General features: G+C 46.7%; 1 protein-coding gene and 1 long non-coding RNA gene across 3 annotated transcripts in view; one reads left to right on the top strand and one right to left on the bottom strand.

Annotated features, from left to right (window-relative positions):
* The window catches only part of LOC147650659 (uncharacterized), a 65,244-nt gene extending 41,916 nt beyond the window's left edge, over positions 1-23,328 (top strand). The window contains exons 3-5 of one of the 2 annotated variants that reach the window (XR_015276017.1): positions 16,595-16,693; positions 18,498-18,750; positions 19,911-23,328. Coding sequence is in view for 1 of the 2 variants with exons in the window: in XM_086849768.1 (XP_086705894.1) it covers positions 16,595-16,693; positions 18,498-18,560 (162 nt within the window). In the remaining variant the exon portion in view is untranslated. Of the gene's footprint in view, positions 1-16,594; positions 16,694-18,497 lie in introns of both variants that reach the window. The other variant, XM_086849768.1, reaches the window with a different exon arrangement.
* On the bottom strand, positions 17,289-26,140 carry LOC147650660 (uncharacterized). The gene is made up of 2 exons (XR_015276019.1): positions 20,296-26,140; positions 17,289-20,097 (listed from the first exon to the last, which is right to left on the bottom strand). It is a non-coding gene; the product is annotated as an uncharacterized LOC147650660 (long non-coding RNA).
* Between the last annotated feature and the right edge of the window lie 297 nt (positions 26,141-26,437).

Genomic DNA, 26,437 nt, shown 5'->3' on the forward strand with positions numbered 1-26,437 from the left:
ATTACAGGGTTTTAACAAGTTAAAAACTAATCTGCATTATCAATCTGAGCAGCTGAAAGGGGGTTGTGCACATGGATACCTGTCTACCTGTCTGCAATCACTCTGTAGCATCTGGTTACATCTAATTCCCTGTTTCCTTCTTGTTAGTAACTCACTCCAAGGCAAGGAGAATGGGCCCTCACCTAGATTTCTTCCTGAATCTCTTTTAAGGCTACTCAGGTACTCATTTAATAGCAGCTTTCAATCTAGAGAAGTTGGTCAATGCCATAAAAAGGGCATAAATTAAGTTTAAAGTAGTGCATTGCAGTGAACACTCCTACAGTATGTGCAGTACTTACAGCTTAATCATCAGAGCCAGTCAGCAGTCACCTGATAGCTTTTGTTTTTACCCTGTGATAGTAACTAAATTAATTTGTTTCCTAATAAAATATTTCAGGATGTTGAGAAAACACAGATAAGTAGACAGAATCCTTATTAGGATCATCAGTATTAACATAAAATCCTTTTGTGCTCATTAAAGAAAATACAGTCAATTTAATTAATGCACATTAATCCCCAGTTGACATTAAAATCAGCTAAAAAACAACAGTGATATAGATTATTAAAATGAGACCAAAAAAAGTGTACAAGGTGGACTTTATAGGAAGAAAATAATTCCTGAGAGCCCAGGGTTCCTTTTTATTATTTTTTTTTCCATATGGATAATGTAATCTGGTTGCCTGTCCATTACTCCAAGGGAAGTCTGCAGCCACTGGTGGTTTTCCTGTGGGACTCAGGGGCAGAGGGAGAAACATGCTGGAGACAAACATCTGTCCCAAGCTGGGGTGATGTGGAAAAACCCTCTGTCATCCTTACACTGGTCCTTGCTGGAAGTGCAGTGCTGGCTTTGGCAGACCCTGAGCTTTTCAGGACTGTTGCTAAGGCTGAGAAACTGCTGTTCACCTTCTTTACCCCATGTGTGCTTGCTGGAGTTTGCTGCCCTGGCCACCATCCAGCAGCGTGTTCAGACATGGCATGATCCCCGAGTGGGTGTGAGCTCATCCCTGCTGGGCAAAGCCCAAACGTTTGCTTTTAGGCATGAGGTGCCTCAGTCACGTCCCTGAGATCCTTCATGTGGCTCAGTTAAGCAGGTGCTCGAGAGCAGTATCACCAAAAATACCTGGGTGACTCAGGTGTGTGTCAGCCCCATCTGACAAAGCATTGTCGGTGTTCGGGCACCTAAAGCTCCTAAGCCCTACATCCTTCAAGCGTATCCTGTGCTTGGATGTGTGAGCACACATGGAATGCCCTGGCTGGGAACAATGCAGGCATTGGAGCCCCACCTGATTAGGAGATGTTTGCTGGCACAGTGAGTCACACTAAGTGACAGTGCTCGGGGACCTCGAAACCCAGCACTGCACTGAGCTCCACGGCAAAGCTGTGCCAAGACCAGGCTGCTCTGGGTGAATTTTCAGTCTGTCCTCAGGGATTTGTCCCAACATGGAGTGGGAATCCAGGGACCATTCAGCATCCAGTCCCATTCCCTTATGAGCTGGAATGATAACTGGGGAGTTTGAGGGCTGGGGTTTGCAGCAGCGATGCTTTAGGTGTCTGAAAGCACAGGGGATTCCAGCTTCACCCAAAAGCTGCATTTCCTCCTCTCTTTCCCTGCTGCTGGCTCTAATTACTGACACACGGGGCCAGGCTCATGTTTGCATTGTCTCTGGCCCATTTTTCTGCAGTGCATTTCAGGAGGAACTGATGAAAACGTGACTCTTTTCATTTCCCAGCAGAGATGGAGCAGGAGCTTAGGTCCTCTCAGGCAGAGGAGGACCTTGAGTGTAGCTCACCATCTCTCTAGGGCTGGTCTAACCCCTGGAGGACTGATGGAAAGGCAGGGAAATCACATCTTCCAGGAGGGAAAAGAGAGCAGGTCAGTCCCCTTTCTTCACCCAGCTCATTTTCTCTTTTAAAGACCCGCAGGGCAAGAGCAGCAACGTCATTTGTGAAGGGCTCAGAGAAAAAGCAGAAAACACCAAACTCTTCAGCCTTGCCAAGGGATAGAGAACCCTAGACCTGCCCAAAGGCAAATTCTAGGTGCTAGCCAGGCTTCAAGGAAAAAAGCTGCAGTGCCTACAAATTCTGGGTTTATTTTGACCAGCAGCTACACAGACATTTTGAAAAGCCATATTTCGGACATAGATGTGTAAGTGCCTCAGTACACTAGCATAAGTTGCCTTTGAAAATTGGTTTAAGATAGTTCTATAAATATTATGATACCACTTTCTTGTTGAATGGGAATTGAAATCATTTTCCTCTATGGAAAATAAAAGGTGGGTGTTGAGGAGAGATTGATCTTCAAAATGTAGCTTAGATTTCAACTGAAGATGGCAGAAAAGTTTCCTGAAATAAGAAATGTAGTAAGTTCTGGTATAGAATTCTTGTACATATGGCAAAAATCAATTCCTTTTCGTAGAACATAGGATCAATAATATGTAGCTGTCCTCCTGGACACCAGTATTTCTAAAATACCAGTCAAGTCACAGCAGCTCTTATTTAAGGGAGTTGGTTTTGCCATTGATCGTTTGGTTACCTTGCACTTTGTATTTCTTCATCAGTACCTGCTGGTTTTATTTTGCACAGATTTTAAATCCAGAGAGACTTTTTTTTTTCCTTTTCCTCCAGGATTTTTGTCTCTATTAGAACCTTATGCCCTCCCTTCCCTATTGATTACACTCACAGACTCTTATCTTCAGCTTATAACTTATTTTATTAACTACTTTAGAAAGTGAAGATAAAACATGAAGGAGGAGAAAGGGAATTGTGTAGTTATCCCATGAACGGGGAGGTTTTATTTTTAGAGCATACCTAGGTGCTAACAAAATAGAAGAATTCTTTTTCTTTTTAATGGCATGACATGTTCCAAACTATGATAAGGTTTTGGGCTAATTAAATAAGAAGTGAGGTCTGTTAATGTACAGTTTTTATGATAGATGTTAGCATGTCGAGTCTTTCCTTCTTTTTGCTTCATATTTTAAAGTTTCCTTTTATGTGTGTGAAAAATGAGTAAAAGTGTCAAGTCTTATCACACCTGACCTTGCTTTTTGGCTAGCCTCTTTCGCTTATCTATCGAACACATTACTCTCCCCATCATAACGTGGTAGTGCAAACATCGCAGCTGCCCAGCAAACATGACCAAAGCTACCTTTAAACTACCTCTAGACTCTTTAAACTCAACTAAAAGGCTGATTAGGTTCCACCTCTTTGGTCATTATCTCATTCCGATAGCCACGCAATGAAAAAGCAATCTAGTAAAAAGCTCTCTCCTAGGAAAACTAGTTAAAGTGTGTGCTTGCTTAGGACGGTGTACTTAAAGAAAACAATTTATTCGTTCGTCAAAACCGACTGTGTAAACTAGTTTAGCTGTTTGCCGAGGCTTGGAATGAACAAACGTTGTTGTTTTCCCCCCCCCAGCTGCTCGGGGAGGGGAGCCGGGGGCTGGGGCGGGTCCGGCCCCGGCGCTCCCGCAGCGGCTCCTGCCCCGCATCCTGCCACAGACAGCCGCTGGCCCCTGCCCGCACCCTGCCGCAGCCCACGGAGGGTGCATCAGCCTTTGCCAGGCCTGGGAGAACCGGCACCCCCGCGAGAAAAGCGCTGGGAGCCCCCGGCCGCGCTCCTTCTCGCTCTGGCTGATGCTCGCCCCGGGACCGCCTCGGAGGTGCATGACCCTCCCCGCGCTGTTTGATCCGTTCTCCCTCCCCACCTTCCCGGGAATTATCTTCTCTTTTTTTTCCCCCTAAACAAATTTAGAAGGAAGAGATTAGCCAGGGGAGGGAGAGGCTGGCTGCGAGCCCGCAGCCGGCGGTGGCAGGGAAGCACAAGCCTTTCCCGGGCGGTGTTTGCTCGGCTTCCTTTAGCAAGCCAGGCACAATGGCAACTATTCAAGAATCAGTCAATATGACCTGGCACTAACAAACCCTAAAAACATATATACTTCATTCTCACAGAGACTAGGATTCGTGTTTTTAAGTGGGATTTACTTTACTTTGTCAACAGAACAGGTAATGCGGAAAGTCTCCGCTGTAGAGTAAAAGCGCTCCCCGTGCCCTCCTCCGAAAGGACCACAAAGCCTCCTTTCCTGAAGAGATCCCAGAGCAGGTGGTCCTTAGTGGCAGGATTTTCCCTGAGCAAAATTAAGCTGGGAAGGAGAAATGTGCTGGGAAATCCATCCGGCCTCCCCCGGGGGGGTTTCCCGAGGGGGGAGCGGGACGAGCTCCCATCGGTACCGGGAAGGTGGGCAGGGAGAAGGTCCCCGGCCACAAAAGGGTTACGAGCCCGGAGAGTGGAGCTATTTGTCACCGGTACCCACCAGAGGGAAAAAAAACTTTTAAAAATTACTGATTAACGTGATGTGTCAATACGCCTGTGCCCCGCGGCACTGCGGAGCTGGAGCCGATCCATTACCCGGCACCTCCTTTGCCATCTCCCTCACCTTGCCGAGCCCCTGCATCCCTCGCCTGGCCCTGAGTCATGGGTAAACAGCGCCGGGTGCCAGGCAGCTCCCGGCCCGCACCCAGCCCGGGGGTCAGACCGGCTCTGGGGCCTCCTGCGGGACAAGGTGCGACCTCCCGACAGTAAACGAGGGAGATCCCCACTTCTCCAAGGGGCACAGAGGGGAAAAAAATTCCCTCACAAGCACGGAGGGCGAAGACCTACCCCTGAGCGCATCCCTGAGCCGGCTGGAGGATGGGTTTAGAAAGAGAAATAATTACTCTTTCTTAAAAAAAAAAATTAAATTAAAAAATAAAAAAAGTTGGAAAACGTTGTTTTCCGTAACAAAACGTGTCCGCACTCAAGATAAACATGAAAAATAAATGAATACCATAACGAAGCGGGGCTGGGAGGGGAGGCAGCTCGGAGCCGCAGCCCGGGCGGGGATGCCCCGCTCTGCCCGGGCAGGGAGCAGCAGCCGCCGGCATCCAGAGCTCCCCGCCAGAATTAATTCATCACACAGCTTGTTAAACAATTTGCAGAGCGGGCATGATGTGGACTGGGGGGGGGTTGAGGGGTTTGGGGTTTTTTTTGGGGGGAGGGGGGGTGTGATGGGTGTTTTGTTTTTTATCTCCTCTCTGGGGCCAAACAGCAGCTGGCAGCCAAAAGACTTTCTGAACTGTTTCATTTGAGGAAAGTGAGGGGAAAACTGACGTCTGACTCTCTCCGCATTTTAAATATGCTTGAATATAATTGACCGGCCGCCGGTGCGGAGCGTTTGACGTGCGTGATGGTGCCGCAGCCGGGTGCTCCCAAAGTCCCGGGAAATGCTCATTTGCAGGAAGAACTTGTTAAAAATGAAGGGCTTGGATTAAATCTAGAGGCTAAAGGCGTTTGCGTGTGCCACCGTTCGCATCACGATTCTGCAAGCGCCTCTCCACCTCTCCCCGAACATCAAATTTTTAGTTCAGAAAAGCCTGGTACTGGCTCAGAGAAACCCCTCGCTGCATTTCACGAAAACCTCCTCTGTGCTGTAGGACCTGCTGTGTTAAATTATGATCCAAAGGCTGTGGGGTGGGAACAATCAATCAGAATACCTGGGGTAGTGTGTAATGTGTGTGCTCTTGCCAGCGGGAGCAAGCGGCCCCTGAACACAGTCCCCCAGCAGGTTAAATAAATATGATACTATAGACAAACCGAGAGGATCACATGGCCGCATCAATCAGCTGTTGATAAAATACAATCTTTCTTTAATACACGCTGGGAAAGTTATTTAACACTTACAAAACCTGAATTCAGTGCTGTTTCTTTTAGTAAAAGGGGAGAAAAATATTCTTTGAAAGTGCAACTCTTCTTAAAAGGCACGGAGAGGTGACAGTTGCATTTTCCTGGGGGATATAATAGAAAGCTTTTAATGAAGCCACAGACACTGTACAAAGTACGTGAGCCACGACGCTGGAAAAATACAGAAGCTGTTAAAAGAATAAGTCAATGTAGAAGTGGCCGGAGTCGGTTCCTGGCTGCGCATTAGGGTTTATTTCCTTTTCATTCATGATTTCACAAGCCGGGTGGCTAAAAGGCTCCCGAGAACTGTTTCTTCTTGGCATGCAATTAGGGACGAGCCGCTCCAAGGAGGAAGGGACCGGGGGTTCTTCCCTCCCAGCTCGGCATCTCTCGCTGCTGCGGGACAGGAGCGCCTGGAGAAGCGACAGAGACGCTTAGATTTATTTTTTTTTTTAAAGAGAGTTTATCAGATAAATACTAAAATATTAGAATTTCCTGAAAGAAATCAGTTGTCCCGGGTATTTGTTGAAATAAAAGTTTTTGGTAGGGGCTGATCGCGGGGTTTTTTGGTTGGATTTTTTTCCTTTTATTTTATTTTTTTCTTTTTATATATGTAGGAGGGGATGGGGCTCTCAGGGTGCCATGTGTGAGAAATTTTGCACACTGAGATAAAAAGAGCTGTGTACTCTTCGGAATTATCGCCCATTTGTTAACTTCCCGCTTTCCACTCACTGAAGAGTCCCTTCAGAATTCCCTTCAGAATTCCCTTGAGAATTCCCTTGAGAATTCCCTTCCCGGTGTCCTTGTCCCACTTCCCCACCTGTGACCCGTTCCCGACAGGCCCCGACCCTGCGGGCTGTCCCTGCAGAGCCCCGGGCTGTTCTGGGGGGCTGGAGGCAGCAGCGGGGGCTTCTCGCCCCTCTCCCCCACCCCAAACTCATCGAGCACGGGAAAAGCCAGCACCGAGCCCCGGGGAGACACGGCATAAATCACCGGGCAGCCCAAACCTCCGCGGGGAAAAGCGGGAGGAAATTGTGACAAGGTTTCCCCTAACAAATGGAGATTAATGCCCGCTGTAAAAAGGAAGCGGTTGGAAGTGGTGTTTGTACAAGAAAAATCCCGCAAATAGCGGAAAGACTGGAAAAAAAACCCCAAAAGCCTGGGAGGCTGCCGGTCCGGGGCTGATGTCAGCCAAAAAATCCGGGGCTGATGTCAGCCAAAAAATCCGGGGCTGAGGAGCCAAGGAGGAGTTGGATTCCCGGAGCTGTGGCTCGGCCCTGGAGAGCCCCGGAGCCGCCGTGGGGCCGCCCTGTCCCGGCTGGGCACCGCGGGGATGCCCCGGGACACCTCGGAGCGGGAGGAAATCTCCTGGAAATGACAGCTCGGGACGGGACAGGACACCCCCGGTGGGCTCGGTGCCGGGGGGAGGCTCTGCCCGGAGCCAGCCCTGCAGGAGCTCTTTACCTGCACCAGCCACCCTCCAGCACTCTCCAGGGGCTTGTTGGGCAAATGTAATGGCAAGGCCAGGGGGTCTTGTTTGGCTAGACGTGGGGACATTTGTCATGGCTGACCTGTGAACTTCAGCTTCTGAGCCCAGGACTGTAAGGAGAGGCTCGGGCTAATGTAATAAAGCGAGAGAGACAAGAGGAAAGGCCTATCTTGCCCCAGGGCCACCACATGTTCACTCCGTTTTACTGTCAGTGCTACATGGAAGCTGTGGCTTCATTTCATATTCTATTAATATTTACAGCGGCGATTGAATTTCCCATTACAAAGTTCACCATACACGCACTGATAATATGAAATATTAATAGTATTGCGCACATTATGAAAATTCTTATTATTAGAGGGGAAAAAAAAAAAAAATAAAACAACAAATCACACATATATACCGGACAATCTGCAGGGGTAACTTCATTTACTGTGTCCGCCTGGTGCAGGGGGGACCTGCAGCCCCCATCCCGCGGGGGATGCTCGGGGCTGAGCCGGGAGCAGCCCCGGAGCCCGGGTGGCAGCGCAGGGAGCAGCTCCAGTGCCACCTCTCAGTGCCACCTCTCAGTGCCACCTCTCAGTGCCACCTCTCAGTGCCACCTCTCAGTGCCACCTCTCAGTGCCACCTCTCAGTGCCACCTCCAGCCACCGGGCTGAGTCACCCACTCGTGAAAGGGTCACGTTTTCCATCTGCTCTGGGGCATCCTGAGGACAGGAGATGTCCAAAGCAGCTTTTCCCAGACCAGGGATGGGGCCGAGGAGAATCAGGTGGATCCGATGGTGACAGAGGGGTTTTAAATTTTTTTACTGCTTCTCTCAGCTCGACTTTCCGAGACAGTTTGAAGCCCAAGCAAACCCCGAGTGTCTCAAAGATGAGTAATCAGGCATCACCTTACTTTGCAGACCGCAGCTGAGTCACTTTTCAGTTGCTGCTCAGAGAAATCCTATCTCCTGTGAAAGGAAAATTGGCCGCCGGAGTCCCAAAAGCGCCCCGAGGATCAACTGAAATGAAAGTAAAGCGATAATTTCCAGATCGCGTGGAAAACAGAGAGGTATCGAATTTAAACACCGCAAGCTCAGCCCGGCAGGGCGAGCTTGTCCTGGAGCACTTGATCTCACTCCCATTCGAGGGAGAAGCCCAGGTCATTCTACACTTATTATTATTATTATTATTATTATTATTATTATTATTATTATTATTATTATTATTATTATTATTATTATTATTATTATTATTATTATTTATCATTCTGAGCACAAGCAGCCCTTCCTTTTGCTGCATCGCAAACCTGCAGGTTCATGGCAAAATATCAATTTGCCATTTGTGTGTGAGGAAGGTGCTGGGAGGGAAAAGTGTGGGGGTTTTGGAGAGCCCCATATGCAGCATCTACAGGTGTTTAATATACTAGGAAGAAAGTTGGCATAACTGGGATTTTAGATTTTTTTTTTTTTTTTTTTTTTCCCCGAGATAACTCTTCAATTACTCTGATGCCCGTCTGGAACTCAGATTCCATTAAAAAAAAAAAAAATAAAAAATAAAAAAAAATAAATCCAGCCTTGTTTTCCATCAGGTAGGGATCTGTATTGATTTTCCCGGGTATTTACTCTCTGCTGATTGCAGTGAGAACAGCTCTAGAGTCACTCACTTCACCTTGAATCCTTGGTGAAGGTTGTGTTTGAGCTGGGAGTGTTCCCAGCTCCCTGCTCCCCCACATTTAATGTTTCCCCATAGCTCTGGGCCCTGGCTACAGGGCGCCTGGGGGTTTTCTCTGGCTTATTTTGACCAGGGGATGTAATGAGATGCAGAAGGAAGTCCCTGGGCAGCCCTAGGTGCTGCAGATGCAGGTACAGAGCTCTGACAGCCAGCAGATCGTGGTGGCTCCTCTGTTTTCCCAAAGCTGCTCCCACGCACGAGGAGTAGATGCTATTTATGACTCTTAATAGATCTGGATTAAGGTAATTTAGGATTCCTTAGGGTCGTCTCTCAGCTCGGGAAGATGACAGGCTCTGGGAGGTATGGATGGGTGACATTTCCACCATGAGATCCGTCCTTCCCCCTCCCTGCTGCCCCCCCTCGTGTCCCCCCCTTCCAGCCCTAAATGTGTCATGCTTTGTCACATCCTCTGCGTGTGTGTTTTTAGAGAACATTTGAATAAAAGGCTCGATGCCAGGTATTGGTGACACAGTGGGTGGAATTTGCAGCCTTTCCACAAAGAGTTGGAAGCCTCCATTTGCATAAGGTCAGGGTACAGCTTCTCACAGAACTTTAGCAGCATCTCTGTCTCTTAGCAACACTCTTGCACTCTTGGTCCCTGCATTAAATTGACTGGTCCTTTCCTTTTCTTCCTTTCATAGGGAGGCTTACAATAAAATGTCACCCTTCCAACCTGTGCCTGTCACCCAGTAGGTCATCTGTTTCTCTTACACCTCCTCCCCCCCACCACCACTTCATCTCCAATTAGGGGATGAGATTATTCATTTGGTGGATTCCCAAAACTGCTTCATTTTTTATTTTGTTAATTAATATTAATAACATTTCTCCCTTTGTATTAATAAAAAGGAGCCCTCATAAACAGTGAGGAGATAAGGAGCAAATTGCAGGCACCTGCAAAACAATGGGATTGGAGTGGGGTAATAAGGCGAGTGGAGATAGAGAGAGCAAGGTTTAGGTCATCCTCTCCACCCATTTAGTTGATGCAGGGTTGAACTCAGCATGGAAGCCTTCAATGTGCTCAGAATATTAGAGTCACCCCTCTTGGCTCCGGCATGGGAATTGGTGACAGAATACAGATGCTGATAGGTGGTGTTAATGGAGGGTCAGGCTTGGACAATAGTATCCATCACTTGCCTCATGGCTCTGCTGTCAGATGGAGTCATTTCTGACTGCTCTATCACCAAGATTTGGGAGAGATTCAATTATTACCTTAGGCTTGGCAGCGGTAGATACAAATCTATGCCCAAAGGACTGGAAAAATCACCCCCGTCTTCTTCTCTCCCAAAGTGTTTTTTCTCCTTCCTAAATAAAATAAATAATTTTTTTAAAGGGGGGCGGGGGGGGGCGAGGAAAAAAAAAAAAAAAAAGGAAAAATCAATGTCCCTGTGCCATTCGATCTGTCCCTGTGCTACGAATTCCTGGGGGAAAAAAAATCAGCCAACACTGCCCGGCCTGGGAGTTACCCACCACTTCCACCGCACTCTTAAACTTTCGTAGGGAAGGTTATGGCAGAACCTCTAAACTTTGGAGTCTGTGCCCAGAGCTTTTCCGCCGAGATTCTGGGCTCTGCATCCCTGGCAGGAGTTAAATCCCATCTCCGTGTGCCGGGGGATGAGCAGGACACACCGCAGAGCCCCTCTCCGCCCGGGGCGGGGGGCGACTTTATTTATCAAGAGCCCTCGTTAACTTTTAAGAACGGGGCTAAAGGACAAACTTTAAGCATGAAAAAAGCTTTCCATTTCCCCTTTCTACTTTTTAAAGGTATTTAAGTGGCGATAGCCGTTTTAAATTCAGTCCGGATTTTATTCCCTGGCTCCCTGTGGCGACCTGATCCACTTCTGAGGAGGAATGGCTTGTTTTCTCTAACACGTTATCCTCCTCTTGAGTGGCGCAAATGCTAAGGTGAAACCTGGTGCTTTTCAGCGGTATTTCTTCAAAACTCTTATTCAAACGCCCCCCTCCCTCCTCGCTGCTCCTCCCGAAGCTTTCAGACACTGTAATTCCTGCAAGATAAATTCTCAGGTAATGGGTTCTGAGAAAAAGCAACAGAGGTTAGGAGTCAACTGCCTCCTCTTTAATAATTCACATGTCATATTTCTTCCACTTTGTCAAGTTGGCTAAAAAAGATGGGCAGGGCTGAGACAGGCAGACACTTGAGTTTATTATCCTAGGGCTGGGGGCTTCAGGGAAGGGCGATGCCCCCTGTGCCTCTGGCACAGATTCCTGTGCCCAGCCCCAGGTTTGTGTCTGCTCGCTCCTCTCTCAAACTGAGCAGAAGAACTCTTGGTTTCCAGCAGCCACACTCCTGCCTGGCTTTGCTCTTCCTTGGATCCCCCATTCTCCCCTCCTATTTACCTTTAAAGCTGTTTCTTGTCCCTTCGATTCTTTTGCTACTATTTTTTTTTTTTTTTAAGTGTAAAACAGGTAAATAAAAAATAAAACTCAGCAAGAGCCTGTACTTGATTTGATTTGATTTTTATTTTAGCTGTTTTGCTGTGATTTGTCTCCCTGAGTGCTAATCCACTCTTGGATGGGATATTTCTCTACTCGGGTTTGTAAAACTTTTGGGACTCGCTGGTTCAAATTCAAACAGTTTTGGATGACCAAAGGAAGGCTGAGATTTAGCAGTGAGGTGAGGAAGTTTGGTTTGGGCTCTCTTCCCCCAAAGCAGTGGCGCTACAAAACACCAAATGTAGGCAAAAAAACTTTACACCGAAGGGAAAGGAACAAATAGTTGTCTACTGGGAAATTGGTCACCCTTCTTTAAATTATAGAGGTCTCCAAAAATAGTTCAAAATGTTTATGTTGTAATCGCAGGAATCCCCACTAATTTGTCTTTTCAGACAGCTTTCAGAAAAACTTCCAAGACTTTCTGAATTTGCACTTTTCTGCTTCATCCTTGACACACGCTCCCACCACATTCCCCAGCCCTGTCTTCGAGTGTGAGTGCCGATAATGTCATGTACCTGTGAAGGTGTCAGCTGCATTTTGAAATAAAACAGAAGAAAAGGAGAAGAAAAGCAGTTCCCTGAGCTACACTGCCTGCTCTGGAAAGCACACATACAGGTGAAAACACGAGTGACAGCGGAGCAGAAAATGTCTTTATTCTTCTGGGAGCTGCCTCTTTTCCCCTCTTACTATATTATTATTTTCCTCACACTATCGTTTAAAGTAAAAATGGGGTTTTTTTCAACAGTCTTTCATTGAAGCAGCAACACATTTTAACTGATCTTTTGCAGTGTGGTCTCTTATGTGTGGCCATAGTGTTATCCAGAAACAGTAAATCTGTCTTATCTGTCAGATTTTGGTAACTTTATACATGAAAGGGAAGAGCAAGCAACTTTGGCTGATTTAGAAAAAGGACTTATCAGTGTAAGCAAGGATAACAGCAAACCCTGAGGCCCACGGGAAGTTTGCCCTTGTGATACTGGCCAGGGTTTGTTACATTTTTGGTTAGAGGCTCATGACTTTCACCCTCTCTGCAAGCATCATTTCCAGAAACAGGCAGCTCTGCTCTGCGGTGAAGATTGCTCTGGGATTTCGTTGGGGTTTGTTTTTTCCTTCCGAGGAAACCCTTTGTGTTACTGGGGCTTCAACACTTCAAAAACAAATATAAACCCGAAACAAGAGCCACGAGCCAAAGAGAAATAACAAGCTGACAGTCACCCGGCCGGCTGGAGAGGGCTGCGGGAGCATCCTTTGGGATGCAGGAGTCCTTCGTGCCGTGATTCCTGCCTTCAGCCCTCCCGACCAAACCCTGTGTGCCCCGTGGCTTGCACGGGGGTGACAGCCTGGCACAGAGGTCACCCTTAAAGCACACGAGTGTCCCCAGCCCGTCTGCGATTGTCGCGTTTCTCCCTGCCCCGAGGAGGGTGAGGGGCTGCCCGCGCAGTGCTCACCTGCCATAAGGCACAACATTACCCGGGCTGAAACTCTTAAATTCACAGTCTGACACTTCAAAACTTTTTTTTTAAATTATTATTACTCTTTCTTTTCCAGACACCAGCACTCTTTTTTTTTTTTCCTTTTTTTTTTCCCAGCTCCCGAAATGGGAGTTGATTTTCCCGGTGCCAAACCTCTCCCAGAGACACCCGGCAGGGCTCGAAGGGAGAGACAGAGCCATCCTCCATTGGCAACCAGCGATGAAACGCACTTGAAAAGCTGCCAGGGAGAATTAGGATGGTAGCCCTATCCTGCAAAATCAGATGGTTTGCAGTGTCCCTGAGCAGCTGTTAAGCTTGTTGAGGTTTTTTTATTAGTATTAGTAGTATTATTTCCCGGCATATTTTTTTAACACCTGCGAAGTTTGTCTATGAGGATGCCACTAAAGACAGAAGTACTGAGTGCTTGACAGACTCCATAAAGTCCTTGGCATCCTTCTGGATACGTGACGGGTCCAAGGAGCGGGATGCGAGAGCCGGGGGTGAGCGCGGCCCGGGGGAGCTGCGCTCCCTGCCCGCTCCTCCCGGCACCGCGGGGCGATCCCATCCCCTGCAGCCCGCAGAGATGCCCTCCCATCCCCTGCAGCCCGCAGAGATGCCCTCCCATCCCCTGCAGCCCGCAGAGATGCCCTCCCATCCCCTGCAGCCCGCAGAGATGCCCTCCCTGCCCAAAACAGGAGCACTTAGGTGCGGAAGGCACCTGCAGCCCGTCCCTCCAGCCTCAGCCGCACACGGCGCAAAGGGGACAGAGGCTCTCTGGAGGCGCAGAAAGCACCGGTTTAATGGAGGGGGGGGAAAGGAAGTTTGGACTTCTCTGCTCCTTTTTCCCTGCTGAGGAGCTGCCGCTGGTAGCGGGGCTCTGTCGGGCAACCCCCGCCCCGCTCCGGGTAGCCCCTGCCCGGCGGAGGATGAGCAGCGCTCCCGCCGGCAGCATCAACATCCCTGCTGACATCCCTGTACCGACATCCCTGTACCGACATCCTGTACCGACATCCCTGTACCGACATCCCTGCAGCAGCATCCCTACTCACAGCCCTGCACCAGCATCCCTGCTCACAGCCCTGTACCAACATTCCTGTACCGATATCCCTGCTGACAGCCCTGTACCAACATCCCTGTACCAACATCCCTGTACCAACATCCCTGTACCAACATCCCTGTACCAACATCCCTGCTGACAGCCCTGTACCGACATCCCTGTACCGATATCCCTGCACCAACATCCCTGTACCAACATCCCTGTACCAACATCCCTGTACCAACATCCCTGTACCGACATCCCTGTACCAACATCCCTGTACCAACATCCCTGCTGACAGCCCTGTACCGACATCCCTGTACCGACATCCCTGCACCAACATCCCTGCTCACAGCCCTGTATCACAGCCCTGCACCAACATCCCTGCTCACAGCCCTGCACCAACATCCCTGTACCAACATCCCTGTACCAACATCCCTGTACCGACATCCCTGTACCAACATCCCTGTACCAACATCCCTGCTGACAGCCCTACACCAACATCCCTGTACCGACAGCCCTGTACCAACATCCCTGCTCACAGCCCTGTACCAACATCCCTGCTCACAGCCCTACACCAACATCCCTGTACCAACATCCCTGTACCAACATCCCTGTACCAACATCCCTGCACCAGCATCCCTGTACCAACATCCCTGCTCACAGCCCTGTATCACAGCCCTGTACCAACATCCCTGCTCACAGCCCTGCATCACCATCCCTGCTCAGACCCCTGTATCACCATCCCTGCTCACACCTCCCTTCTGAACCCATCTTCCATCTGCCTGTCAAACATCTGCAGCGTTCCCCTCCTGCCCCTCGATTCCACTCGCTGTTTCTTCTTATTGAGTTCTCCAAGTCTCTCTGCAACTTGTCATAACCTGTAATAAAATGCCCTTTTCATCGGGAGTTAAAGTCCAGAGGGCATCAGATCCATTTCCAGCTGACAGCGGGGAGAAGCCAGGCAGGACAGTGGCGGCAGGATCGCTTTTGTGTGCCTCCAGGGCTTTAACTCTTTCCCAGCGAGGCACCCCGAGGGCAGGCGGTGCCCACCCAGCCCCTGGTAGTACAATGAGCCTGGAGTGATGTCCCAGCACCACGAGACCAGAGCTGGGGGTCCTGAGCAGCCCCTGCCCTGGGGAAGCCTGCAAGTCCCTGCCAGGGAGGGCACTGAACACCAGAACATCCTCGTGGCCCAGATTGGTGAATTGTTCTTATTTATTCTTATTCTCATTCTCATTCTCATTTTTTAAAATTCTTATTCTTGTTTTAATTCTTTATTTTTATTGCTAATATCTCCAGAGTACACTGGAAGAAGCATGACCACTGTATGATACAGAAATACGTACTATTATATATATTATATAGAATGCAACATCGGACACATGCAATGAATATTTGTTCCTTTTATGTCCACATGTCTGTGCATTGAGAATAATACACAATCACACACAATAATACACAAACAAGTGCTGTGTAAGTATTTATGCTTACATACATATGCACATGAATAAACACGCACTGTACACACGTGTTTGCACAGAGAGGAGGTGTATTTACACACAGACATAAAGACACGTTTTCCTTGTGTTACACTGCACCAAAAAAATGTTCACCCTGCCCAGCCTGCCCCCTCCTCTGCTTACAGAGTTGTGTGTATTACCAGAAAAGTAAAAATGTCAGGATATAAGGCGTGAGAGGCCAACAAGCCCTTAAGTGGTCACACGTGATTTATTTTCCTTTACAGCCCAAGCAGACAAATCACAAAGAGGAGGTTGGTTAAAAAATACTCCCAGCAAGGTGCTCTGTAACCCCAGCATCGCCCAGCGTGTCCTGGCAAGGGGTCAGGCTGTGGGGCTGCTGCTGGGGCTGCGCCTCTGATCAAGTATTTATGGCCACTGCATCTTTGCATAACATTTACTTTGCTTTCTTTAATGGCTTTCTCCACTCCTTTCCCGGCTCCTCGCTGCAAACAGCCTCAGTCAGCCCCAGCGATGATATCAAGAAAGGTTTTTCTTTTTTTTCCTATGGTCCAGCCAAAGCGAGGTCATTCTAATAATACCCAAGGTCACTGGTGGGAGCCACCGAGTCTCCCAGTCATTTTTCATTTGCTTGCAACAGTTAATGACAGTCACAGGGATGGAGCTGGGAGCTGATGGCCATGTGATGTCACCAGCACATGCTAGGGGATTATAAGGGCAGGTACAGGGCAGGGTTGTGGATTAAAAATGATGGAAAAAAAAAAAAAAAAATCACTATTAACTGCTTCACTCCAGCAGCTTGGTGGAAAAAAATAAAAATAAAAAAGATACAGACAAAGAAGGGGGATTTCTTCCTCCCACCCCCCTCCAAATCAGTCCTCTAAAATGCCAGCTCAACTGCTCCATTTTTTCCTGGTTTAGTGACTCAGCTGGAAAAGACCCGTGCAGTGTGTGAGAGGAGACACACACTGCTTGCTGTACCAGCTGTGGGCAAGAGGTTGCAAAAGCAACTTTGCAATTACTGGGGGGCGTTCCTCTCCTTCCCCCTCAAATCAGAGGCCTCATCCCTTTCCTGCTTCTGCCAAGGGCAAAGCCTGTGGTGGCACCAGCAGGAGTCAGACCTAGACAAGGTTTTGTTTATCTAGGTGTGTTGGGGGAGTTTTTTGGTTGTTTTAACTCATGTTTTCTATTCTAGCTGTCCACTTGGAAAAAAAAGAATGAAAAGGAAGCAGATCCTCTGGTTAGATCCCCTGGTCAGGCTGTAGCACTCTGTGGCTGGAGGAACCCTGGGGAGGTGGGTATTGATTTAACCATGTGCACCAAGTGTGAGGTTCGTGCTGCAGTGTCCCTCACACAGCCCTGGGCATCCTCAGAGCTGCCCCTCGCCCCCAGGGAGTCACCCCAGGGCTCCCAGTCCTCATGTGTGGCCTGAGGCTTAAACCCATGGGTTTGTATTACACCCTGGAAAGCCAGGGGAGTGCACCAGCCTGCAGGGACCAGGGCAAGAAGCTCCACAAATCAGCTAGCTACCAACCTTCCTGATAATTTAATAAATATAATCATATTCTGCTCCAAAAGGTGCAGAAGTAAGAATTTTTCAACCTGTAGGATAAGTAATAGTTTGGACAAACTGCTCTTTCTCATTGAGAAACAAACCAAAAGATAAATTGCATATTAATCTTCAATCAGCCTCTCATCAGTGAACTATTTTGTCTCAGTTATCTCATCTTATTGTATTTATTTATGAAACATGACCTTCTCATAGCCTTTGTTTCTGCATTTTTATTCTTTTCTGACGTATTAACTGTATAGTGACCATCAGTTTAATGGTTTATTATTGTCAACACATATCTTTTAAAAAAATAATTCCATGGAGAAAGTTGGATATCAGTTAAAATCTTCATCCAATGATTTTTATTAATTCAATGTACAAGAGCAAAACACGACAAACCAGAAGAAAACAATTATGACAAAAAACAATATATGGTTTATATATGAGCACCTAATTTCTAAAGCTGTCTCACAGCCTCCAACCATTTATGAAACTCCCTCTACTAAGGTCAGTGGATTTTGGATTGACTCCTACATAAAGCAGGATGGATCAATGGAGTGAAGGGATGAGCTCAAACTGATGCAGTTGTCCAAAATACACTGAGGTGCATCAACCCCACACTTGCTGCTTTCTGTTTGTTATCTTCTCTTAGTGCTCATCCCTGCAAATAACTTTTCCTTCAAATCTTGTGTCTCATTTGGATGGGAAGGGAGAAAGAGCTGCAGCTGGAGGCTGAATCTTTGAGCCAAACTGTGCTGCTCTGAGCTGCAGTGAACCCCTCTGAAGGATGCTGGGCTGTGGCAGTACGATACCAGCTCTGAGACGTTTTGTTAAGGATCTGCAGGTGTTACCAGGCATTTACTGTCAGAATCAAAGGCTGCTGTATTTATTGCTTTTCCCTGGGAGGACACAAACCCCTGTGCTGCCCCTCAGATGGGAAGAACGTGGCACATCCTTCCTCTCTGCCTGTTTTCCACAGAAATGCCTCACGTCCCGTTTACAGCCGGGCCTGACTTGATTTATCCTGGTTAATAGGATTAGAGCATCAGCCTTTCTGGAGGATATTGAAACGCAGGGCAAGAGTGGCACCGAGTTGCTGGTGTCTTTCTTCTCCTCCTGTGATGGGCAGAAGGACACACCTCCAAGCAGAGGGGATTTGTCCAGTGGGAGCAGGCAGATTATCTGTATCTAGTGAAACAAGGTGTGCATGGCAACCTTTGCCAAGGCTCAAAGCCAGAACCTACTCACTATAAAATAATTGTGTCACTACCTAACCAAGGCGCTCTTCATGTTTCATTTATCTTTTGACTGTAATTGAATGGTTGAAAAGCAAAAAAAAATGTAGACAAATTCCAGCTGTATTGAGATCTGTTTCTTTCTCTGCTACCATGGCCCATCATTAGATAGTTTCACTCTCTGTACAGAAGGTCAGAGAGTATAAATATAAATTGCATTTTGCATTACTTCTAGATGAGTGAAGCTGTCAAAGCAATAATATAAGCTTTCAGTCCCACATTCTACCACTTCTTTCCCATTTTTTGGCCAGGAGGTCATGTGCAAATTGAACGTGACAGCCCAGACGACATGTCCAACAGACTTATATTGTTAGACAGTTCTGCCATGGCACCACAAATTAAACCCACGTCGGACTTGGAGCTCTTCAGAAGCTGCTAACAGCAGCTCAGGCTTCTTGCAAAAAAAGTTTATGTCCACATCAAGCCTATACAAGAATAACAGCAACTCTTTTGGAGGATCTTGTCAAAAAACAGGAGAGCACAAGGAGAAAAAAAATCTGACAGGTAAACCTGAAAGAGCTGAGCACAGTAATGCAGAGTTTTAGTTCTTTGAAAGGTGGGTACATCTGTGCTATGTGTATGTGTGTACTCTTCACTTCTGTCAAAACTCTCTCCTCCAATCTATTATTAATAGGCAGTATTTGGTATTTAGTGGATATTTTTGCTAGCAGCCTTCAAAAGAGGGGGAGCAAACTCCTAATTTTCCAGCTCTTCTTATGCAAGCAAAGTTAACTTTGTGTCTGTTGATAAAACACTGTGTACAGCAGCTAAGACATTGTTGGTGATTTGGAAATAAATGTATATTTATAGCATTAAAATCTGCATGGGCAGCTTCCACTAGCACCTATTTGAATGATGTAATCTAAATTAATTTGTGAAAGCAGACGCTACTGAATATTTCTTTCATCTTTATTCAGAGCACAGTTTTCTACAGAAAACCAGAAGGATGAAATTGAGGTTGTTGTCTTCAGCTGGAGTCAAATCAGGTGTCAAAGTGGCTTTAGAAAGTTCTTTGTGCTTGTGTACAATGTTGGGGGAAAGATAATGCTGAATGACAGTGAAACAAGATCGCTCTGGGGACAGCAAACCAGATTTCCAGCCCTTCACCTTTAGGTGTCTAAAAATGCAGCACAGGTTGTGAATGACTGCAAATTCTCAGCATCTGGCAGTGTCTGCTGGCCCGTGCTAAAGAGCTGGTGGTCCTGGTCCAAATCTTGGCAGAAAGGAGTTCACATTACAAATGACATTATCTGGCAAATCTTTGCAGTAGTCTGAGCAGAGGGGCCAAGAACTCACTTGGCACAGAACCTCCTGCTTTCCCTCGTGGCAGAAATGTTCTCCCTAGATAAGGGCTGAGTATGGATCAAGAAAAGTCCCTGCCACTCTTGCTCTACCAGCTTCCCATGAATGAACAAAGAACTTCATTTTCAAGGACTACCAGGGCTTTTTTTTTTCTTTCTGTCTCTCTCTTTTTTAAAGGACTAAACTCAGAGTGAAGAGTTTGAGCCCCATCTGGTACAAATCGGTAGGGGCTTTGCAGGCTTCAGTAGAGCTACACTGATTTACACCAGATGATGCTATTAGAGGACTGAACTATCCAACAATAATTATAAAAAATGTCTTTGATTATGCATGTGCAACAACTATTTATGTTTACATTGCAGAGATTTGCATGTAGCACAGTGGGGAGTATTTTATCTCTTGAAAACATTGCACCAGCATAAATAATCCACTGACATTCAAATGAGCAAAGAAATACCCGCGTTTTACCACAAGATGGACCATAAAGGATGCTCTTCACGCGTCTTTTTCCAGCAGATTTGTCAATAATCCTCAGCTGCAAAGTTCATTCTAAAGAAAGGAAGATGGATAAAAAGAAAAAGGTAAAAGTTATGTTCTGTTCCAGGTGGTCGCATTACAGATCGCTCTCAGCTGTGGCTCTCGGTGCTCGGATCTCGGATCTCAGGTGATCCTGCACTTGGGAAAGAGGATGGGGGAACCAGGTGAAAGCAGGACATCCAAAATGCCCCACAAAAGTCAGTACCATACCTCGTTGGCAGCATTCCAAGCAGATTTTCAAGGAACGTGAGACAGTTCAAATCCAGAGCAAATTGGACACAAACCTATCAAAGGCAGAGATGGAGATAATAATGTGAAAACTGGGAGATTTTGCTGAAGTACCAGCCTGGAACAGCACAACAGAAATTACCATTGGGGTAATTACACTGACATTTAAGCTTTCAAAACAGAAAATGCTTAAAATATGCAGTAATATGTTGTATCTTTGACTCACAAGAGGAAAGGGAGATGAAAGCACAGGTAATATTCCTTTGATGTTTGAACTACATACTCAGGTCTCCTGCCTTGACTTCTGGGGTTTCTTTATTTGCTAATTGTGCTTTGGTAGTGCTTCGAAGGCATTAAATTTCTCAAATTAAGGCATATTGCCCTACTCCAGATACAGCTTTCCTCTTGAGAGCAAGGGAGAAGAGTGTTGCTGACATTTTAAGTTCAAATGCCCAGCAGAGAATTGGAAGATCCACAGACATCGTTTTCACTGCCTGGCTCCCCCTTTTTCACCTTTGCATCTTCCTGATGAGGAAAACCAGGAGATTCTCCCATTATACCCAGCAGAAGAAGATTTTGTCCCACATGTCCTAAAAACACATTGCCTCAGTTTCCCTAACAAAGGAGTGAGGATGTGATAATGATGATCTCCCTCTTGGGAGCACTGTGAACAGTAATTTGTGGGTTTATTAGTTCTTCCACAATGAAATATGTCACATAAATGGTCAGAGTTATTAAACTGGGCTTAATTGGCAAGGGCTTGAGAAGAATTTCTATTATAAAAGGATGTCTTTGAACAAGTGAAGGAGTTGGTGGACTTGATCCTGGCACAAGGCTCCCCTTTTGTGTGTCAGAGCAGCATAAAATGGGATGGAGAAGGGGAGAATTGATGGGAGAAGGGGAACCATCCCACCCTTCCCACTGGGTCCTCAAATGAGAGCCTAAGAGAAGACAAGGTATATGCTCAGGATCAGTGTGAGACAGAAATCCCAATTAATTTCTGAAATAAACAGAGTGAAAGTGAGCTTCCCAAGAGTCCTGGCTGCTCAAAACAACGTGAGAACATTAAAAACAGACCCAGGTTCTAGTGGAGGAAATGTGACAAGGGGAACACAGGCTTAGTTGGGAGCTTTGGAACACCAGTCAGATGGGATAAATCTACTTTTGCATCTTTATGGATTTGGTTTTCTCTAAAAGCTGAGCTCTATTTTGATGGCTGGTTTGAGGAAAAACTAAGCTGCTGTCATTAAAACCCAAACTGTAATCCTAGCAAATTAGCCAAACCTCCAGGCACTCTGCTCACCAGAATTTCCTTACCAGAGGAATCTGTCACTTTGTCACTACAAAATGAGGCCAAATTTTCAAAGATGTCTCTGCAATGAGACTCATAGGTCTGGTACTAAGCCATCAGGAGATTTGCATTCACAGTTTGGGTTTCCAACACGACAATAAGAAGTTTAACTCCAAACACAACTGTGTTGCACGAGTGCATTAAAAAAAAAACAAAGTGAGAAAAAGCCTCTTTTCATTTTCTGGGACAAGCATGAGTAAACTAAAGTGACAACTGTGCTTTTGCTTTGCATTCAGGCTTCCTTTGATTTTTCGTGAGAGCTTGGACACCCAGAAGCTGTGTTCATAGGAACTAATCAGGAAAATAAAAGAAGTTTTAAAAACTTCTCCTGTGTTGAAATCCATGGATGTTGAGGACTGAAGTCACCTAATAGTTATGAATACCATCCTCCTCAATTTTTTTTCTGTTGATTGCAAAACTAACTAAAAACCTCTAGGTCCTTACAGGGGATGTAGATGTTCAAGATATTAGGGTGTATAGTGATGAGTGGCAATGGTTTTAAACAGAAATAAGTTAGATTTAGATTAGATACTAGAAATGAATTCTTCCCTGTGAGGGTGGTGAGGCCCTGACACAGAGTAGCTGTGGCTGCCCCATCCCTGGAAGTGTCCAAGGCTGGATGGGACTTGGATCAAGCTGGGCTAGTGAAAGGTGTCCCTGCCCATGGCAGGAGGGTTACAAAGAGATGATCTTTGTGGTGCCTCCCAACCCAAACCACCCCAGGATTCTCTGGCTCTGTGGCTCTCTGAAGATGAATCTGAGAGTCTGAGTCCAATCCTCTGCCAGCAGGGACAGCAGGGGCAGAGCTGGGTCACTGCTGCTCGCTGCTCCAGCGGAGGTGGCTGAGACTCTGCAGGGCACCAATATTATGTGTAGGTCTGAACAGAACTGGGCAGTTTTGAAGTGGTTATAGACATCTCTTCCTTAGTGGCACCAGCTCCTGCAGTCTGCCAGATACATCAAGTGTGCTTCTAAATCTGGTGTTTATTTTTCACTCCATTTTGCCCTCCATCATGATTTAACCAGCTGGGCACGCAGTGCTTCTCTTTCCAATTTTATCACTAACAGGTTTTGCTGTGGCTCGGTTTCATCTGCATTTTATGCATTTTTAAATTGGTAGCTGCTTTAATGATATTTGCAGCTACTATATCCCACCCCTGAACCACATCCACTGCACTTACAGCACTCTAACAAATCCCTGTGCCAGGGCCACAGTGTCACGGGGTTTCATCTTCCCACCCTGTCTGAAAGGGGAGTTTGGGGTGGTGTCACCCGTGTCAGATCATTCATTTATGTGTATTTCCCAAATTGTCACCTTAGTGCAGCCCCAGAGCAGGGTGTGTAATGATGCAGTGACTGCTGTTCCAGTCACTGGGCAGTCCAGCATGGCCTGAGATCAGTTTTTGAAACTGGGCTCCGTTTTCTACAAGTGCACTATGTGTGCACACTCACCTGTGAGTTTAAAAGGTATATTTGAAGATATTTCATTATTTGTTTATGAATTAAATAATTGCGTATATTTTCATGTTACGTGATAAAATAAATTCAAAACATTTACAAATTTATCAATCCAGAATCCTTTTTATTGTCTTTTTTCCTCTTCCTCTTTACTGAATTAATAAAAAAAACAATGTTTAGGGAACCCATTTATCATGCAGAGAAAACTTGTGTTCAAACCTTCTCTTTATTTTTCTGTTTCACTCTGTGGATATCTTCACTGTGGGTCAATTTTTGTTTTTCTTCTGGGAGGATCTCTGCCTCAAAGGTTTTGTCCAGAAAGTAATACCTAGATTGGAGAAGTCTTACAATTTAACAGAAATAGATGCCAATTTTATAAGCATTTTTATTTTCCAGCAGAAGCAATACATGCACATATGGGATTCAAGCTAAAAGTCTCAGGGTCTCCTCTGCCAGAAGAGTTTCTTAGGGCTGAGAGTTGGAAGAGTCAACCACAACCTCTTCTCTTTCTCAGGAACAACATCTGTGAGGAGGCAATGCCTGGGGTGACAGGAGAAACAGCCAGCCCTCCTTGGTCAGGGAGAAGTGACCCTTTAATCAATTCACAGTCACCACTTGCTTCCCATGTCATCTCCTCCAATACAAAATTTCATACTGCCCTTATTACCAGTCTTGATTTTTGGCATGAGTTTCTTAATTGTTTGTGTGTTTGTTTGGTTCGGTTTGTTTTTTTGTAGAATGAAGAGCTGCAATCCTTGGCACTATTTTCTGCAGCTCTAAGTAAAAAACACGTATCACTTTCTTACCCCAAAGCATTCGCTTTGCAGATCCCCCTTACCAGACTTGCTGTAATAAACCAGTGTTGCTCTTGAGAAGGCTGAGGGTTAGTGAAACATTTCATAAATAAAATGCTCCTGCTGCACAGGTGAGCAGGAGCAGGAATGCCCAACACTTTCAGCAGCTCTTATTCATTACCATTGCAGGAGCAACTCAAAACAGCAGCCGGAATTTTAATTTCTGGGCAGAGGGAGTGCGGAGGAGATGGGGCTGAAGACGCCGATCTCCACAAGTGTCTGTTCCTTTGCAGACGTGCTGTGAGCCGAGCGCTGGCTCTCCTGCTTTGTCACCCATCTCGAGCTGTTGCTCTGACACAGCACAGCCAGCCAGAACCAGACCTGGCCACCCTGAACGCTGTCACCGTGCTCCCCATGCTGGGGGTGTCTGGGTGTCCCCCCACGGCTGAGTGACAGCGCCGTGCCCAGGGCTGGGCTCACCTGGCTCTGCAGGGCTCCCCCAAACAGGGGACACCAGGTGGTGCAAAGCCACTCTCGTGGAGCCGCTGCCATCTGCCCTTCTGGCCACGAGCACCGAGGCTCTTGGATGTGCCAGGGAGTCCTGGCTGCCAGAGCAATCCCTCGGTGCCGCTGACAGCTTGTAGGAGGGACAGGACTGTGTCCAGATGGCCCCAGATTTTGAGGAAGTACACTGAGAGATGGAAGCTGAACTCACCCCTCCCATGTCAGCGGTGGGGGCTGAGAGCCCCTTCCTCTCCCGCATTCCCCATTTCCTACTCCTGTCATCTGCCATCCCTGACAGTCCCAGCGCTGACAATGCCACCCCATCGCCACGCAGGCTGGCAGCCATGCCGCCCCCACAACCTGCACCGCCTGTCACCTTCCCCCAGCTCCCTTCCCAGGGCCAGCCTGGTCTGCTGTGTGCCCCTTTCTGTGTCTCCTTCCTCACCACAGCCTCCGTCTGTCTGCCCATCCCAAAAACCAAGTGACAAATCCCTTTTCCCACCGTCCCGTGCCTATCCTCCAGATATCCTTTACACTGCTTTTTGTCCACCCTTCAACAAGATCCTGCTTCTTACCCTCACCTCACAGATGCCCATGTTCTTTCTTCTTTTCCATATTTCATTCTTTCTTACTATATCTCAGGGTTTTTTTTTTCCATCAGTGATGCCTGCTTGGGTCGTCTGTTTAGCCACAATTTGTGCAACTGCCTCTCTTCTCCCATTCCCCCAGTCCTCCCTCCGTGGCATTCCTTCTGCATCAGAGTGGATTGTCCCCCTTCCCTATCACTTAAGAAATGGTACTGAGGTGACAGCTTCTAAAAACATTGCCAAGTCTGTAATGGATAGGTCAAATACAGCAGAAAATCTGTCTCTTAAGTTGTCCCTTAATTTCAAATGGACACTGGGAGTTTTTCTTCATTTGAAGTTTACACTGTAAACACTTTTGGATTCAAAGAGCACTTGCAGTGATGTACATGGATACCACTTAACAAGGCACATGCTTCCATCTGAACATCTCCACAAAAGCAAACAAAACCCTCACACAATTTATTCATATTTGCTTTTATTTGGGATGGGTTTACTTGCAGGACCAAGGAGATTGCCTCCCTCTTCCCTCACTACCAAACAAGCCATGGATTCCCAAGAGGAGAAATACACCTCCATCTCTACAATGGTGCAATTCAGGTCCATTTGTGAAGAAAACCTGGTTTTGCTGCCAAAACAGCCCTTCTCTCTCAGTAATCTATTTGATCTGTGAAGTATTCTTTGTTTCTTCATGACTTTTCTTTTGTCTGCCCCAGGCATGCCATGAGCTCTTACTTATCACCTCCTTCCTCTTCTCACCAGTCATCCTGTCACCAGTGACCACTGATAACCATCCCAGGCAGCTTCTTGGATTGTAAAACAAACTTCTGAGTAGACCCAGTGGGTTTTTTCCCTAATTTATACTTCCATTATTTTACCTGGCAGAACCATGCAGCAGGTGATCATCAGTATGCCTTGATGCTCAAATTACATGAGCAGTGTTGGTTGGATCACAGAACTTTACCTGCTTTATTATTGGGAAGTTCATGAGAGCCCCTGTGATTGATACCCTGTGTCCATCACCATTCTTGTCCAAAAACATTGCTGCTGGACTGGGTGGGGAAGGAGAAGTGACACTAAGGCAGCGCTGAGGCCACAGACCTTCTCTGCGTGCTGGTTTTGCAGCAAAACCTGCTCTGAAAAAGACAGAAAGGGGTAATAGAAAATTTCTAAATGTTGCAGAGGAAAGAGGTACCCTCCTTTTCCCAGGTTTGATCTCCAGAGAGGCACATAACTCCGTTTTCCTGTGTACACACGTATGCCTGTGAGGAGAAATGTTCAGATTACACATTTAAAAACCAGACTTTAAATCCTTACCAGGATTTAAAGGACCAAAGCAGTGCAAAAATCTCAGAATCAATCAAATGACTGCTGAAGAAAACTTAAAAATGCTGGAGATAAGGACACCCAAGGAAATGTTAGCACTTTGATAT

This window comes from Cyanistes caeruleus, chromosome 13 (genome assembly GCF_971803275.1).
Source record: "Cyanistes caeruleus chromosome 13, bCyaCae1.hap1.1, whole genome shotgun sequence".
Taxonomy (NCBI): domain Eukaryota; kingdom Metazoa; phylum Chordata; class Aves; order Passeriformes; family Paridae; genus Cyanistes; species Cyanistes caeruleus.